The sequence below is a fragment of the Cardiocondyla obscurior genome, linkage group LG02, assembly GCF_019399895.1.
Source record: "Cardiocondyla obscurior isolate alpha-2009 linkage group LG02, Cobs3.1, whole genome shotgun sequence".
Classification (NCBI taxonomy): Eukaryota; Metazoa; Arthropoda; class Insecta; order Hymenoptera; family Formicidae; genus Cardiocondyla; species Cardiocondyla obscurior.
The window spans coordinates 9,464,068-9,478,183 of record NC_091865.1 but is presented as its reverse complement, the minus strand read 5'-3'; the positions used below and the strand labels follow the sequence as shown (position 1 = coordinate 9,478,183).

At 34.9% G+C, this 14,116-nt stretch overlaps 2 protein-coding genes across 8 annotated transcripts; one reads left to right on the top strand and one right to left on the bottom strand.

Annotated features, from left to right (window-relative positions):
- The first annotated feature begins 60 nt into the window (after positions 1 to 60).
- On the top strand, positions 61 to 13,973 carry LOC139113257 (putative uncharacterized protein DDB_G0282133). Of its 7 annotated transcripts, none has more exons than XM_070674270.1 (11): positions 61 to 250; positions 7,777 to 7,898; positions 7,981 to 8,120; positions 8,194 to 8,323; positions 8,444 to 8,581; positions 8,661 to 8,837; positions 8,931 to 10,280; positions 10,370 to 10,518; positions 10,902 to 11,257; positions 11,345 to 11,620; positions 11,848 to 13,973. In XM_070674270.1, the coding sequence occupies exons 2-11, from the start codon at positions 7,785 to 7,787 to the stop codon at positions 13,197 to 13,199; spliced, it is 4,182 nt and encodes a 1,393-aa protein (XP_070530371.1). In that variant the 5' UTR covers positions 61 to 250; positions 7,777 to 7,784; the 3' UTR covers positions 13,200 to 13,973. The 7 variants fall into 7 exon arrangements, with proteins under 7 accessions (XP_070530371.1, XP_070530370.1, XP_070530369.1 ...); XM_070674269.1 differs by lacking the exon at positions 61 to 250 and adding an exon at positions 2,559 to 2,690; XM_070674268.1 differs by lacking the exon at positions 61 to 250 and adding an exon at positions 2,794 to 2,929.
- Positions 902 to 4,763, bottom strand: LOC139113259 (pickpocket protein 28). The gene is made up of 12 exons (XM_070674277.1): positions 4,434 to 4,763; positions 4,209 to 4,324; positions 4,023 to 4,148; positions 3,628 to 3,831; positions 3,376 to 3,487; positions 3,108 to 3,256; positions 2,826 to 3,027; positions 2,368 to 2,638; positions 2,176 to 2,296; positions 1,972 to 2,097; positions 1,368 to 1,459; positions 902 to 1,292 (listed from the first exon to the last, which is right to left on the bottom strand). Exons 1-12 carry the CDS (start codon positions 4,761 to 4,763, stop codon positions 1,105 to 1,107), a joined length of 2,037 nt encoding a protein of 678 aa, XP_070530378.1. The 3' UTR covers positions 902 to 1,104.
- Positions 13,974 to 14,116: the final 143 nt, after the last annotated feature.

The following is a 14,116-nucleotide window of genomic DNA, read 5'->3' as shown; positions in this document are numbered from 1 at the left end:
GCCGCGTGATTGGTCGTCGACTCCGTTGCTTCCTGCTCTCGCTGGTAAGCCTGATATCCGATTGCGCTGTCATCGGCTTGGTCGTCATGGCGTCGTCGCGACCGTCGGTGTATTCTCGTGCTCCTTCGACTGCTTCAGTGAACGCGTAAAGGCGTCTGGTGGTTTCGTTTAAGAGTCAGCAGCGGCGTGTACGCAATGCCATACGTCCCACCGAGGGTCCCGTAATTGTGAACAGGAGCGAGCGAAACAGGTAATTAAAAGCAGAATACCGAGATACATTTCATGTCGCGTGCCGTGCATCCCGTTCGACCTGGGCTCGACCTCGATCGAATTGACAGCGGTGGCTTTGGAGACGAACTAACGGCGCGACCCAGTCTGTCCGTTACCGAGACGCTCGTCGCGTTGTCCCGCGATCCGGGAACTCTCGATCAACGCCGACACGATACGGGATTCTCGCAGGTATAATCGAATTCAGCGGATTTTATCTCCTTCCCTCCGCCCACCCACGTATGCAACGTGACAACAGAACTGCCTTTGCCTGAAAGGTGCTTGTTTATACAGGCGGTTAGTTTGGTTGCTTCACTAGTTCGTTTATTTCTCTTTCTCTAACGTGCATGTTGGAGAATAACCCCTGGACTGTTGCAATAACCGCTGACCGTTGCATAAATGAATGCACCTGAACGTCGCGTTTCTTTATCGGTGTCGTCAATACAATTTTGTCACGCACACGAAAAACTCGCTCGCGGAAGGAAACGTTTCATTTACTTGAAGTTACGAAAGTTAAAGGGTAAAATGTAATATACTCACCTCAACTCGCTGTTTATATTGAAACCTTTGTTAATTCAGAAAAAAAGATTTATTAGTTTTGTTGCAAGCACACGTTATTAATTTATTCTAAAGGTTAAATTCTAATTATTAATCTCCAAATTGTTAATTGTTATTTTAGAGTCAAAAATCACAGAACACGTATATATAGCGAAATGTTAAAATTATATGGTTACATGGTTAATAATAATAGTTTTTTAAAAGCAGTTCTCGATTGAATAATATCCTTATAATATACTCCAGTGAAATAGTTTATCTCTCGCAATATCCTCGTCTAATTCAATTCGTAAACGGATAGAGCGCTTTCTTATTATCGTCTAGAAGATTTGTCTGGAGCACGGTGGGTCTCCGCAATTCCCGACGATTGTATAAGCGGCACCACAACCGCATAGTCGAGAAATATAATATTTCCATAAACGACAAAAAGCTGAAGCCCATGAAGAGGCTCAGTAAACCACCTGTACTCGCTGTAAATTGCATTAATAAATAATTTTTTAATTTTATTTTAATGATATTATTTATTATAGGTATCAAATACTTACATAGCAATTCAATGAATCCGAAGAGCTCGTTTTTCACGTATTTAGTAAACTGAGAGTCCACGAAGAACAAATGAACCACCGCCATGTTTTCACTGCAATAAAAATTACAAGGATTTAAATTGCAAAGTAAATTACACAAGAAAAGAAAAGACATGCGAGATTTATTACGAAGATGCCTGTGAGTAGGTATTTTGCAGGTGATAAAAATTAAATTCTAATTTCTAAAACTCGCTGCATTTTTAAGTTGGTTTTACATTGTTATATCATAGCCTTGCAAGCATCGTAAAATCGTCATGACTTGTAATTATTACCTACGATTATGTTTATTATATATATGGCACTTGCCAACCAATTGACAATGAAAAAGTCGCATTTAATAAATGATCCCTTTTTTAGCGCCACAAAATCATAGAGGTTTGGATTTGGAATTTCTACGACAGCATGTTGTGATAAATCACACGAGGCTTGCAATGCTACAATACGACCAATGTACTTTCTAAAATTTTTAGAGTGAATTTTTCACCCGAAAAATTTCAGAGGATAAAATCGGCTTTAACGTCAATGAGTGTCTGCTACGATAAATTTAAGGTAGAGTTTTAATTACGTGAAGTAAATCATGTCTTTCTTCATATATTGTTTGTTAATTTGGAAATTTGGTGTTAGTTTGTTTTGCGAGAGCTCTATTCTGTAATTGATCTCGAAACAGCCTGGCCAGCAATTGCAGCTTGGTCTGCAAAAAATGAAAGTTTGTGAGTGAGAAATCCAAAGTAGAAAAAAATAAGACTAAGTAATTGAGAAATAGACGCACATTTCTGTAACGTTAAGCGGGTTCGTCAAATCCTCGTCGTAGAGCTTGATTTCCATTGCTCGTCTGGCACGTTTAGCGCATTGTTCGTCTCTCTTACCGCATATTGGCGTGTTTGATGATTCTGTAAATAATGAAAGGAAGTACTGAATGTACTTTTTTTAAACCGGTATGAATAGAAAGATAAGTAATTACTTGGCATATAGTACTGCACGCAGTCGCAAAGCTGCTGCGTGAAATTTGCCTCACACTCCAGAATGCAGTTCCTTTGCGTGTACGTTCGATAATAACGCAATTTTCTTTCAGTTGTGAAGAAGCATTTCCGCTTTTTTAGAGGTATTGAGATTATTGCTGGATTGGCGGATGATATTCGTGGTCTTATGATTACTCGGCTTTCTTCGCCCGGCGTAATTACAAATGAGAAATCAGCGATTTTCGGTGTTTCTACAGGATTATGAAGCAACATCTGCAAAAATGATGTCGTTTAACATTCTTTTGGAGAATATGACACTATTAAGGTAAAGAAAAAAAAATATAATTCAATAATTGATGTAATATTTTCATAACTTTCGTAATTGTCTTTTGATAAGTTTTTACTTATGAAATGACAGAAGGGAATATGGAAATCAGAGTTCTTATTGTGGAAAACTCACTTTGAAGCCCGCACCGACAGTTGACGAACAATAATATTCATCGATATCGACATCGAGGACTAAAGTTAAGCCGTAAATCAATCCAGCACCATATGGTCTCCATGGTATAACATCTGCAGGCATACTTGCATCATATCCCTTTTCGGCATTCCAATCAACGCTTTCGGATGGATACGTAATATTCAGATCGGGCCACTCACGTCTAAATCAAGAGATCATAGAACATATTAGACTTGCAAATTTTATAACTATGTGGAATTTAGTTGAACGCGCTTTACTCACGCGTTATAGAAGAGATGTTTCTTCGTCACAGAGTTAAAATTACAACAAATTCCCTCGTCGGTCATAGTGGGATTAAAAATTCTGTCGCATTCGGTCTGATTTCCATGCCAAAGACAGTAATGTAACATGTCCGTGCACGGTTGAGATACCTTACACCAAGGAAATAAAAAGTTAATGTTGTTCAATAATATAATTAAAAGAGACAAAATCTAATTTTAATCTTGCCATTTGCAAGAGATAATTTTTAATATAATATAATGTTATCTACATTGATCATAAATCGCAGCATCCTGTCCCAATTGACAGCGTGTTCCTCATAAGTTACGTTGCTTTCTGAATTGCAAATGTCTTCCATTAACAGCTTATCCAAGTTGTCCGATCTAACCAGAAATGTTTTTTTTTAATTCTTAATTATACCGTTTTTAAATAATTTTTTACGCCGCGCAAAAAATACTTATTTATTAAAATAATTTTAATGATTACAAAATAATAATAGTTAACGATGTATTGAATACTTTACCCGCGTTCGATTCGTTTTGCTTCAGTTTTTTTCATTTTATTCATGTTGCATACTGTTACGGAGGGAAATGGAAATTCATTGAGGGAAATCGGATCGGGACTTAAAGAAATAATGATAGGTGCTCCCATCCATTTTTGGTAGAGAAAACAAATGTAATATATCGCCACTGCTAGCGCAGTAGTAAAAGAAATCATCCAAAATATTCTGCAAAAATAATGCATCTAGTATATAAATTATACGTTAATTATACGTTGAAAATTGTATCTTGATGTTAGAAAAATTACTCAAAATGTTACGATTAAACATCTCTGTTTTGTGAAACTTTAAATTCGAAAATATCCATGTGGAAAGAGTTTCTTAGAAGATTCAGATTTACTTTACAAAAAACTTTGTACCTTTCTATGATTGATAATCCCGAGTCACCGACGTAACGCAAACCATGTAGAGTGCTGTACGAGCAATATTGCTTAGCAAGTTCACTGATCTCTGTCAATCGTTGATGCTTCTTCCCAATTTTCGATCTAAAAACGATGCCAGAACAGATAAATATACTATTGGCATTCAATTAATGGATATTTTACCTTTCCACTTTTTCGTTCTCTTGGTCGTTGATTTTATTCGCGGGTGGCTCTTTTTTTGCAAAGAGATTATTGTTATATCTCGATCTCAGGGTGAAGTTTTGCGACCGATACATATCCTACGCATAATTACGCTCATGCTTACATTTCTTCCTGTACGACTCACGGTTTATTTTTAATTGATAGCGCACTCTTTATGGCATCTTTATTAAAAGATTTTTATCTTACCTTAGTGTTATCACGAGACGCAAATCCTTCCAATGGTTGAGGAGGCCTATAGGGATTCTGTAGGTGCACAGTGTTCATAATGTATGACGGCGTATTGTTGGCCTTTAAGTAATCAAAAGATGGTCTGTCGGCGGCGTTGTAGTAGTTCTCGTTTCCACTATCAGTAGGATTCCGGTTGTAGGTACGCGACGGCATCACAGGTCCATTGAATACTTTCATACGGACGAAATCGGACGATCGGTCGACATTCAAAGTGGCATGCGTTAAAATTTTCGCATCGTTCCACGGGTTGAAGGTCCTTCTTTTATCTCGTTCTGAAAAATCCTCCATTTCACGATCATTCTCTCTCTTGATTCATCTTGTCCAACCCACTCGATGATTTTATGTCTTGACACAGATCCCTTTGTTATATCTTTTTTGGCAAATTTTAAAAGAAGTATTAATTGACATTTTTATTTTCTTTTTCCCGTTTAACACTAATTAATATTATTTAATATAGAACTTTTTATTAAAATTTTTTTTATTTTGCGAACAGTGTCCTGTTTATCACGAACCTCGTCGGGTAGTATCGTCATCTAATTGGAAGAAGGAAGCTCCTGTCGTAAAACCTTGTCAAACTATCTCTCAAGACGGCCGATAGCTGACTGAAGTGTAACAATAGTAGCGAGTATCCTTCCAACTTTGGTGGTACGACGCTTGTATGCGGGTGCGCGTTTGTGATCTTCCAGATAAATGGATATTATTGTTATTCCGACGTTGTTGTATTAACAAGACAGGATCGTAAACCGATCGACATAGGCGGCGACAAGATAATCGCGCAAATCTAACTTGTCTTTTTTGTTGTTTGCCAGAAAAAGACTTAATTAATTTTAACGGCAAGTTCTTCGATAAACCTTTTAATTTGATCTTCTATAAGAAAATATTTTTTTGCAAATTTTTATCGTTCTTAGTATTGCCTAATTTTGACTCGAAATCAGTTTTAAAAAATACGATGACAGTGTAATCACATTTTTCTCGTGTGCTTGTACCGCAACAATGACTCCGAATCAGCCATTTATTCGATTATACCTGGCGAGTGGCATTTTTCAAATATTGACGTAGGAAAACGACAACAAATGTCATGTGAAAGTACAGTTGTGTCGTTTATAAAACGTTTGTTTGATAAGCCTGGCTTGTCTCTCACGAATATCTATTCTTTCGCATACGAGATATCTCGTTTAACACGAACTAGTACACAGAAGTGGTGTGTCTTGTTTTTTTTTTTTAATAATCAAATGCACATACTTACGATATGATCCAATGCTCTACTTAAAACCTTCGAATCGCCCTCGGTACTTAAGATCATGATATAACATAGAAGAAAAAGAGATGCGTTTGCAAAAAAAATGTACATTTCTTTCAAGAAAATGAAACGTCGGTCAGGGACAATTTTATTCGAGTTCTTTCTTTTCGAAGAATGTTACTTTCCTCGTTCGAATTGTGCACCGAATAATCAGGCATTTTTCTCTTGCGAAAGAAAATCATTGTACGTAAAGCAAAAAAATGTAGCGTTCCGTGATGCAGCCTGATATTTTGTACGCGTCGTTACAATGTACACAGCGATTCGCTATCGTATTGCATCGATCGCTCGTATATCGCCGATAAAAAGCACAGAATAAAGCGCGAGTCGGGAGAATGCGTGAAAACGCACGTTATCGCACGATTATGGACTTGCAATGTATTAACTGCAACGTAATGGGAGCGAAATTTCTTCCCCTCTGCGATCACTATCCTTAAACAAAGGTGACGTTAATTAATAAAAACGTCCACGAACAGGCTTATCTCACGTTACTCCGATCGTGCGCGCGAGTTTTTCGCTGCTTCGTGCTCGTTCCGTTTCTCGAAAATAGAATTTACAATATTTAGTTGAATTATTAAATCGATATTACAATTATATATATTGGGTTATTAATTGTATTATCAAATTACATTATCGTGATATTCTGATTTAATTTTATATACTTGTATTAGATTTAATAATTCATGTACATACATCGTATCATGTTGCGTGCGATCGTTACGACTTGTATTATAATATTTTTGAACTACTCTGTAATTAATATGTAAACGCTCGTCAATTGTTAAAAGTAAACGTGAATGAATTCATATCATAATGTTAACGCAACGCGCGTCGTTCCCCACCGCCTTTGCAGTCCACAACCGTTCGGTCGGATCGTTATCATAAACACGGTAATGTTGGCACAGGGTAGCAACGCAATAGAAAAGTACGTGATGAGCCACGATATAAAACTACATTGCGGCAGCTTCACGCAATTTTCCATAATCGTGCATAACAAAGCAAGAGTCGTGGAGTGTTACAGACTTGTCGGCGGTGGAAAAGTTTCGTGGCCGTCCCCTCTGATGGATCGTCGTCTCTCCGTAATTATAAGACAAACACTTGTGTTGTCCTTATCGATGTTTAACGGCGCGGCACCTCACGCGAGTCGCGATCGGCTGACGTATCCCGAGCGAACATTCCTCGATGTTTGCCAGGCGATCGACGGCGACGATACATCCGTCTGCGAAATTACAAGCGAAATTTGGCAACAAAAGCAATTTTCCGGATGGACATCAAAACGCTAATTTATCGTCACACCTTGTTCCGAAGAAATTGATTTGATGACGCGATATACATCTATCACGCGCACGACAGGGAGATGAATTAATCTTCATAGGGCCGTTCAGTGATAAATGGAAAAAAAAAATTTTCTGAAAGGAATGACTAAATAATTCACGTTGATTACAATAATGCAAACCGTAATAGATAATTCTATTGGAATGGACAGAATATATAGCCAGTAATTAGACGGACTGCGTGCGTTAAATAGAGAGACCTTGCGGCGGGTGGCGGCAAGGTCGAACTTTTCCCTGATAATATTCTTTGCGTAGCGGCGATATTAGGTCACCGGCGTTTGTTCTGTAACAACGATGTCATAAGCGAGATAATGATTATGCAGAAGCGACAAGACGATGCACTTTATAAATACACACGTGATTCCATCGGTGCAATTAACAACGTGATGTTATTCACAAAATACTGTGGTATTTTATAATATTTTTGCTTTGACGTATAAGTAATCGTTGCATCGAATTAAACTTGCACAGAAAATGTAATTGATCGACCAGTAAAGACAAATAATTAACACGACAACATGAAATGAATTTTTTAAATAACTTACGATTTTCTTCACAATTCAACATGCACAGTTCAACATGCAATTCTATCTCGGTGACATCAAATTAAGTAATTCTTAGTTTATTTACATGGTTTTTATTAATAGAATAATTCTGTTATTTGTTATAGGTAGCAAAATGTCATGCAGGACTAGAAATCGAAAAGAAAATGAGGAGCGAAAAGTGAACAATGGGGAGCAAGATAACTTTTTTACCAATGAGATGAAAGAGGAAATGGAAACGATGTGGGAGGTAATTAAAATTATTTATACGTGCAATTAAATTTTTGGTTATATATATAAAAAAAAGATTACTTGTGACATTTTTGTTTCAGATACCACAAATTTTTCATTTCCTTCATTTAACAAAGGAATCTCTTAATATACCTCAGTTATCTTTATACGAAATGGAAAGAATGCTGTTGATACCGAAAGCTTCTAAACAATTAGCGAACATTATGACATGTTTGCTGAGGTATTGAGTTTAACATTTTTAATTTAATTATGATTCAAAACTTTATTATACAAAATTTATTTTAAAATTATAGTTCTCCTACTATCAAAGTAAAGTTGCGCAAGGTACCACCGATGCCGTATGAATTTTGGACCAATATTTTGGCGTATAAAACAACGAGCTGGTTCAAAATTTATCGTATAAAGCACAAAGACGCTACTAAAGTATGTATTGTTGTATTGTAAACTGATACTAGTTAATAATTTTGCGCCCGTAATATTTAGACTCATATACACATGATTACATGCATCGCAGTGACCAGAAATATGATCGAAGATTTTTAGGTTCTAGAAACCATTGGCGTTGAGCCAGAATTTTGGAACATCTTTCCCGAGACTTCGATGCTCGATGGTAAAGACTTTGAAGATCTTAGCTTTAAACAACGAGTTTGGTTGCTGAAAACTGTCTGTGATACAATCATGGTTAGTTCACAAGATTATCTAAGAAGAAAGTACAAGAAACTTGAACTTATAATTTTTCATACACGTATTTAATTTATAGCATACTAGAAAAACGGTTCAGGAGGATATAATAAATCAACCTTGGAAGAATCAATTTGAAACGGTTTTAGGGACCGATCGCAACGGAGCAAGATACATTTACTTTCCTCAATTTATTCCGAACGATTTCAGAATTTACAGGCATTCTCTAGACAATAAGATCTTATCGTCTGTCAAGGTAATTTATTTACTCTTTTAAAACCTAATTAATGTTTTTACATAAACTGATAATTTTTAACATGTATAAACGTATAAATGATGAATTTTGCAGCCTGTCAGACAAGAGCGAGCAACAGAAAGAAATAAATTTATTAAACACAGAAAGAGAGACTTACAGATACACGACTTAATCGATAGCAGATCGAACGAATGCGAGGAAAGAAATGACGATAAAGATCTTAGTAACAATGATAGTGCTACATGTTCGTTTATCAGTGATGATACGAATTTGAGTAGTGCAAGTACATACAGTGATAACAACATAAATCTACACACCGTAAGCAGAAAACGTCGCAGAAGTTTGTCAAAAATGTCCGAAGAAAGTTTGTTATCAAATGCGAGATCCAGTGGCTATGATACCAATACCTCCAACGATAATAAATCTATCGACGACGAATCGTTGCAAATGTTTAAAGGTTTTAGCAATACTCAGAATGATAATTACAATATGGGAGTAATTAATAAAATGTTAGAGGATTTGAAAAGAAAAATCGATAAAAAGAGTGAACATGAAAGTAATAGCGATGACGAATTAGCATTACAAGAAAACTTTATTGAATTGTACAAAAATATTACGGTATCCCATAATAAAGCATTATTAATTGTAGAAAAAGACGAGAACGAGAAATCGGACGATAATTTATCCAACAGTTCAAAGACAGATGATGAGAAATTGAATGAGATAATTAATGCCGATAATTCAAAGTTACCTGAAAATATATATTCCAAAAGTATTTCTATTAGTGATAATGTAAGTGATATTTCGACATTGACGTCGAAATCAGATGATGAGAAACTGAATGAAACAACAACTACTAATAGCAATAATGATATTAGCGCGAGCAAAAACAATTTAAGTAGAAAAACAACTTTTAATAAATTGTTTGATTCATCTTGTTCTCTTGATAATATATCATTAAGTGAAGAAATAGCTGGAGAATATCTCGATGCCTCAGAAATAAAATCGATAGAAGCAGACTCGAATAACCCGATTGAAAAGGAAAAATTCAGATCAGGAATGAAACTACGATCTCGAAATATAATAAAACAACGTAATAAAGAAAGTAAAACTGAAATTACACAATATGAGATAAATAAAAGGCAGAGATCGCAAAACGATAAAACGAATGAGACAGGTGAGGAACATTTCACCGCAAACAAGACGCGATTGCAAATAAATATGGAATATAATTTAGACAATTATACAAACACTACTGATGCTGATTACAATTTACAAAAATTCGAGGAATTAAAGACAGATGAATACAAGCGACGTTTTAATAAGATGTTATCTGATCTCAGCGTTTCTAATTTTTACCTTGTAGCCGATAATTTAGAAGGATTAAGAAATCTCATTGCTAGTTTTTCATCTAACGACTCGAAAAATAATAATTCTAATACCGTAAGCTTAATATAATTCAATAATTTTATCGGTAATATATATAATTAATAATAGATTTTTTTTTATTAAAAATCATGTTGTACCTACAGGTGGAAGTTATTCCTTTATGTGAAGTAAAATTAATAAAAAAACTGACTGAATTATTAAATTCAATGGAACCGCTAGAGGTGACGATAAAAGATGCAATGCGAAAAGCAAAAGCAAAACTTCAAAGAGAATGGTCTAATTTTAAAGAAGGGTATGTATAGCAACATTTAAAAATCTTACAGCACGAAATAATTTATTATTTCTCATTTATCACACATATTAAAACGATCACGAAAATATTGTAATTCAAGATATTAATCAATATTATCTCATTATTATTCTGCTTTATTAACATACATTTGGAAAAAATTTTTTTTATTTTAATTACGAATAGCAAAATAATATCATATATTTTTATATCATAGTTTCATATTTTCATACATTGTCATTCTCATTATCTGAAGAATTTAAACTACCTGAGGCCTTAAGATTGCTACAATCCATGTGTGATTTACAATGTGGTCGTTGCCGACTTTTTTCAATAGTATTAGCCTTGTTAAGCATGTATGGTAGACAAACATGTATGTGTTGTAGCAGTGTGGAGGATCAGGAATCATCCAGTGAGGGTGGGCTCAGCTCTAATTGGTGGGTTCTTGGATCACAGGGCAAGGATCCACCATTTTCAACCGCAACCGGAGATGCAACGTTACAAACGTTATCGCAATCTGCCTTATCCCCACTTAGCATTCAAAAGCAATCACAAAACGAAGATAAACGCGAAAATTCAGCCAAAAATTCTGAACAAAGTCACCACGAGAGACAGGAAACAAGCGACTACCAGGAAAACGGAAGTGACAAAAAACAACCAAACGTCGAAACGCTATCAGGAAAAACTCAAAAAGAAGAGAAAAAGGAACACGGAAAAAATGGAAACGCGTCAAATGACAAAGGTATTTCGTCATTTTTTTTTTATCTTTATTTTCTATTCAAAGATCTTGTCTTCTTTCATACTAAAAATAACAAATTCTTTGCAAAAGCAGAGCAAAAATCGCAACACAGTAGACGAGTGCTACGTACGCGCGGCATCTCTTCATACACAGAACAATTTTATTCAGACGACGAAAGCGACGAGAACGAGCTGGAAGAATGGACCGACGTTGAGGCAGTGTACGCGGCTCCCGGCACACAGGCCAGTACATCCACTTCTTACGTTGATTCAAAAGACCGAAACACTGACAACTGGTCGGAAAAAGAGGACTCAGATCAAGATTGGATTCTACCGAGCTCTCGCAAAAGGAAAAATAAACGTTCGCGTGAGTGTCCAATCATCAAGAAATGTATATTATATTTTTTCTTTAGTATTAGAATTTAGATCTAGTTAAAAATTTATTTTTTAATGTCTATATGGAATAAAATATTTTTAATAACAATTACTTTTATACAAAAGAGTGAATTAATATTGAAAAAAGTAAAGAATTATAACATTAATATATTTAATATTATTAATACTTTTATAACTTTAATTTTTATATTGTTTTAGTTGCCAATCGGAGATTAAAATCATTTCAGTATAAAGTGCAAAACATTAAAGAAAATGCATCTCAGAACAATGTAACGTCTGAAATCTCTCACTCTGTTAATATAAAAAGTGTGAAAGATAAACTAAAAATCAAACTTAGAGATAACGAATTGAAAGAAGTAAAAAAAACAACTAATTTACAAGTTTTGGATGGTAACATTACTAAGTCTGCCACGTGCAATAAAAATTCTAAGAGAGCAGTGCCTTCCAAGAACATAATCTGCGAAACTGCATTTATGAACAGTGTGCATTCAGAACTTGACATTAAGGACGAAAATCCAGCATATGAGACTACTCCAACGAATAACTACGAACAAAACACCTACGTATCTGTGAATTCCCAACAAAATTATTATTATGTGACGCCGCCTAATATTGGTACCGTACAACAGAGAGCAATCGTTCAAGAAGTCGTACCGCAATATTCCCATATGACTTACTACGTGCAACCTAATACTTATTTGCAGACTCCTAAATTTCTGCCTGGCGTCCAGCAGCAACAACAAATTGTTTATCAACAGCAAAGTCCGCAAATGATAATAGCCCAACCATGTATTAACAATACTAGCTATGTGCCCTACGTAACGTCTACAACACAGCCTCAAACAGAGTACGTAATTGCTCCCGGGCCGATGACAAATCAGCCAAATCCACAAAATTTCGTTTATCATACTCCCAAACCACAGAATAGATATAATCAGAATAATAAATCTGCAACTCCTCGACTCCAAAACTTACGTCCTAAGGATGCGGCAACAAAAAGCAATAGCACACCCGTCAGAAAACTTTCTCAAAAGCCTGCTAATTCGAAAGCCGTAAAGAGTAACGTTTCTCAATCTGTACCGAGATTAAGACGAAAATCATCGCACACATCCAACGCAGAGAATAGTGGACAGAAGGTTACATCTTTAATAATGCTCAGTGATAGTGACGATGAAATAGAGATGATTATCATGGAAAAAACTCCTACTACAGAGAAAACAACTCCAGCAGATAAAGTTGAGTCCTCGGAATCTCAAGGAGTTACTAATCAACCTAAGCAGAAACCTACGATCACTTCGGACATAACTGTACCTTCGACAAAAGGTATTCTCTCGCCGCAGATTATTCAGCGAATGAGCCAGGGTGGTATATCTATTACGCCGGTAAAGAACAATCCACCGCCAACAAATTCCAATACGCAGCTAGTGGTGGTTTTAAACGAGACCGGAAGTCACTATGCTTTAGCATTACCTAATGGAAGCAAACTCATCCTCACTCCGGAGCAGGTAGCGCAAATCAGAGCTTCAAATGGAGGAAAACTGATCTTGTAAATTATGTATATGATAATTATCTCGAATTACACCAGTGACGTGTTTTTATTTTATTTCTTAATTTTTCTGAATCTATATGTAAATGTGATACGCATAATCAGATGAGTTTTATTTTTACATCTGTTAACTCAGTCATTAGTTAGACCGTATATAAAAATAGAAATTTACTGGCAAGGTAGTTGTCTTGCTATAATAATATCTATTCTATAAAGAGATTATAATATTTCTCCGATGAATGCAATTCTTATGATACCCATATCATATTTTATATTTTGTTAATTATTTATTTAAATACAATTTATTTTAATGTTAAAATTAAAATCAGTCTTGCGGGTTATAATAGAATTTAAAATTAAAAGTTTAGTACATGGACAATTAGATGTAGGAAACTGTATATATAAAAAATGTTATTTATAATTAAAATTGTCTGCCTTTAGAAATCGTAAATCGACCTCGTTATAATATGAATAAGTAAATAATACCTTTCACAATTTGTAAAAATTGCAATATTTTGCATAAAAATAATATTTGCGAGACAACTATCTTTGTGAATAATAAATCTAAATGGAGTTCCTAAGTTTTTTTTTTAATTAAAAACCTTGTGTTATTTTTCATACGATAAAAATGATTACATATGTATATTGAACATATTAAAATCTTCGTCAATAAAATCATATTTATAGTTAAAATTGTCAGAATTAGCACATAATATTGTTATAACATTTGTAAAAAATGCTTTTTAATTATCTTTATATAATAAAAATATTGCAAAAATTTTTTTTGATTTTCATACTGCACGAATATATGTTAGTTTTCCTTGCACAAAATAAAAACCAAACCACACGTTTTATAATGCCAAAAAATATTAAAAGTACATGAACAATAGAATAAACAATATTTAATTTTTAATTACTATT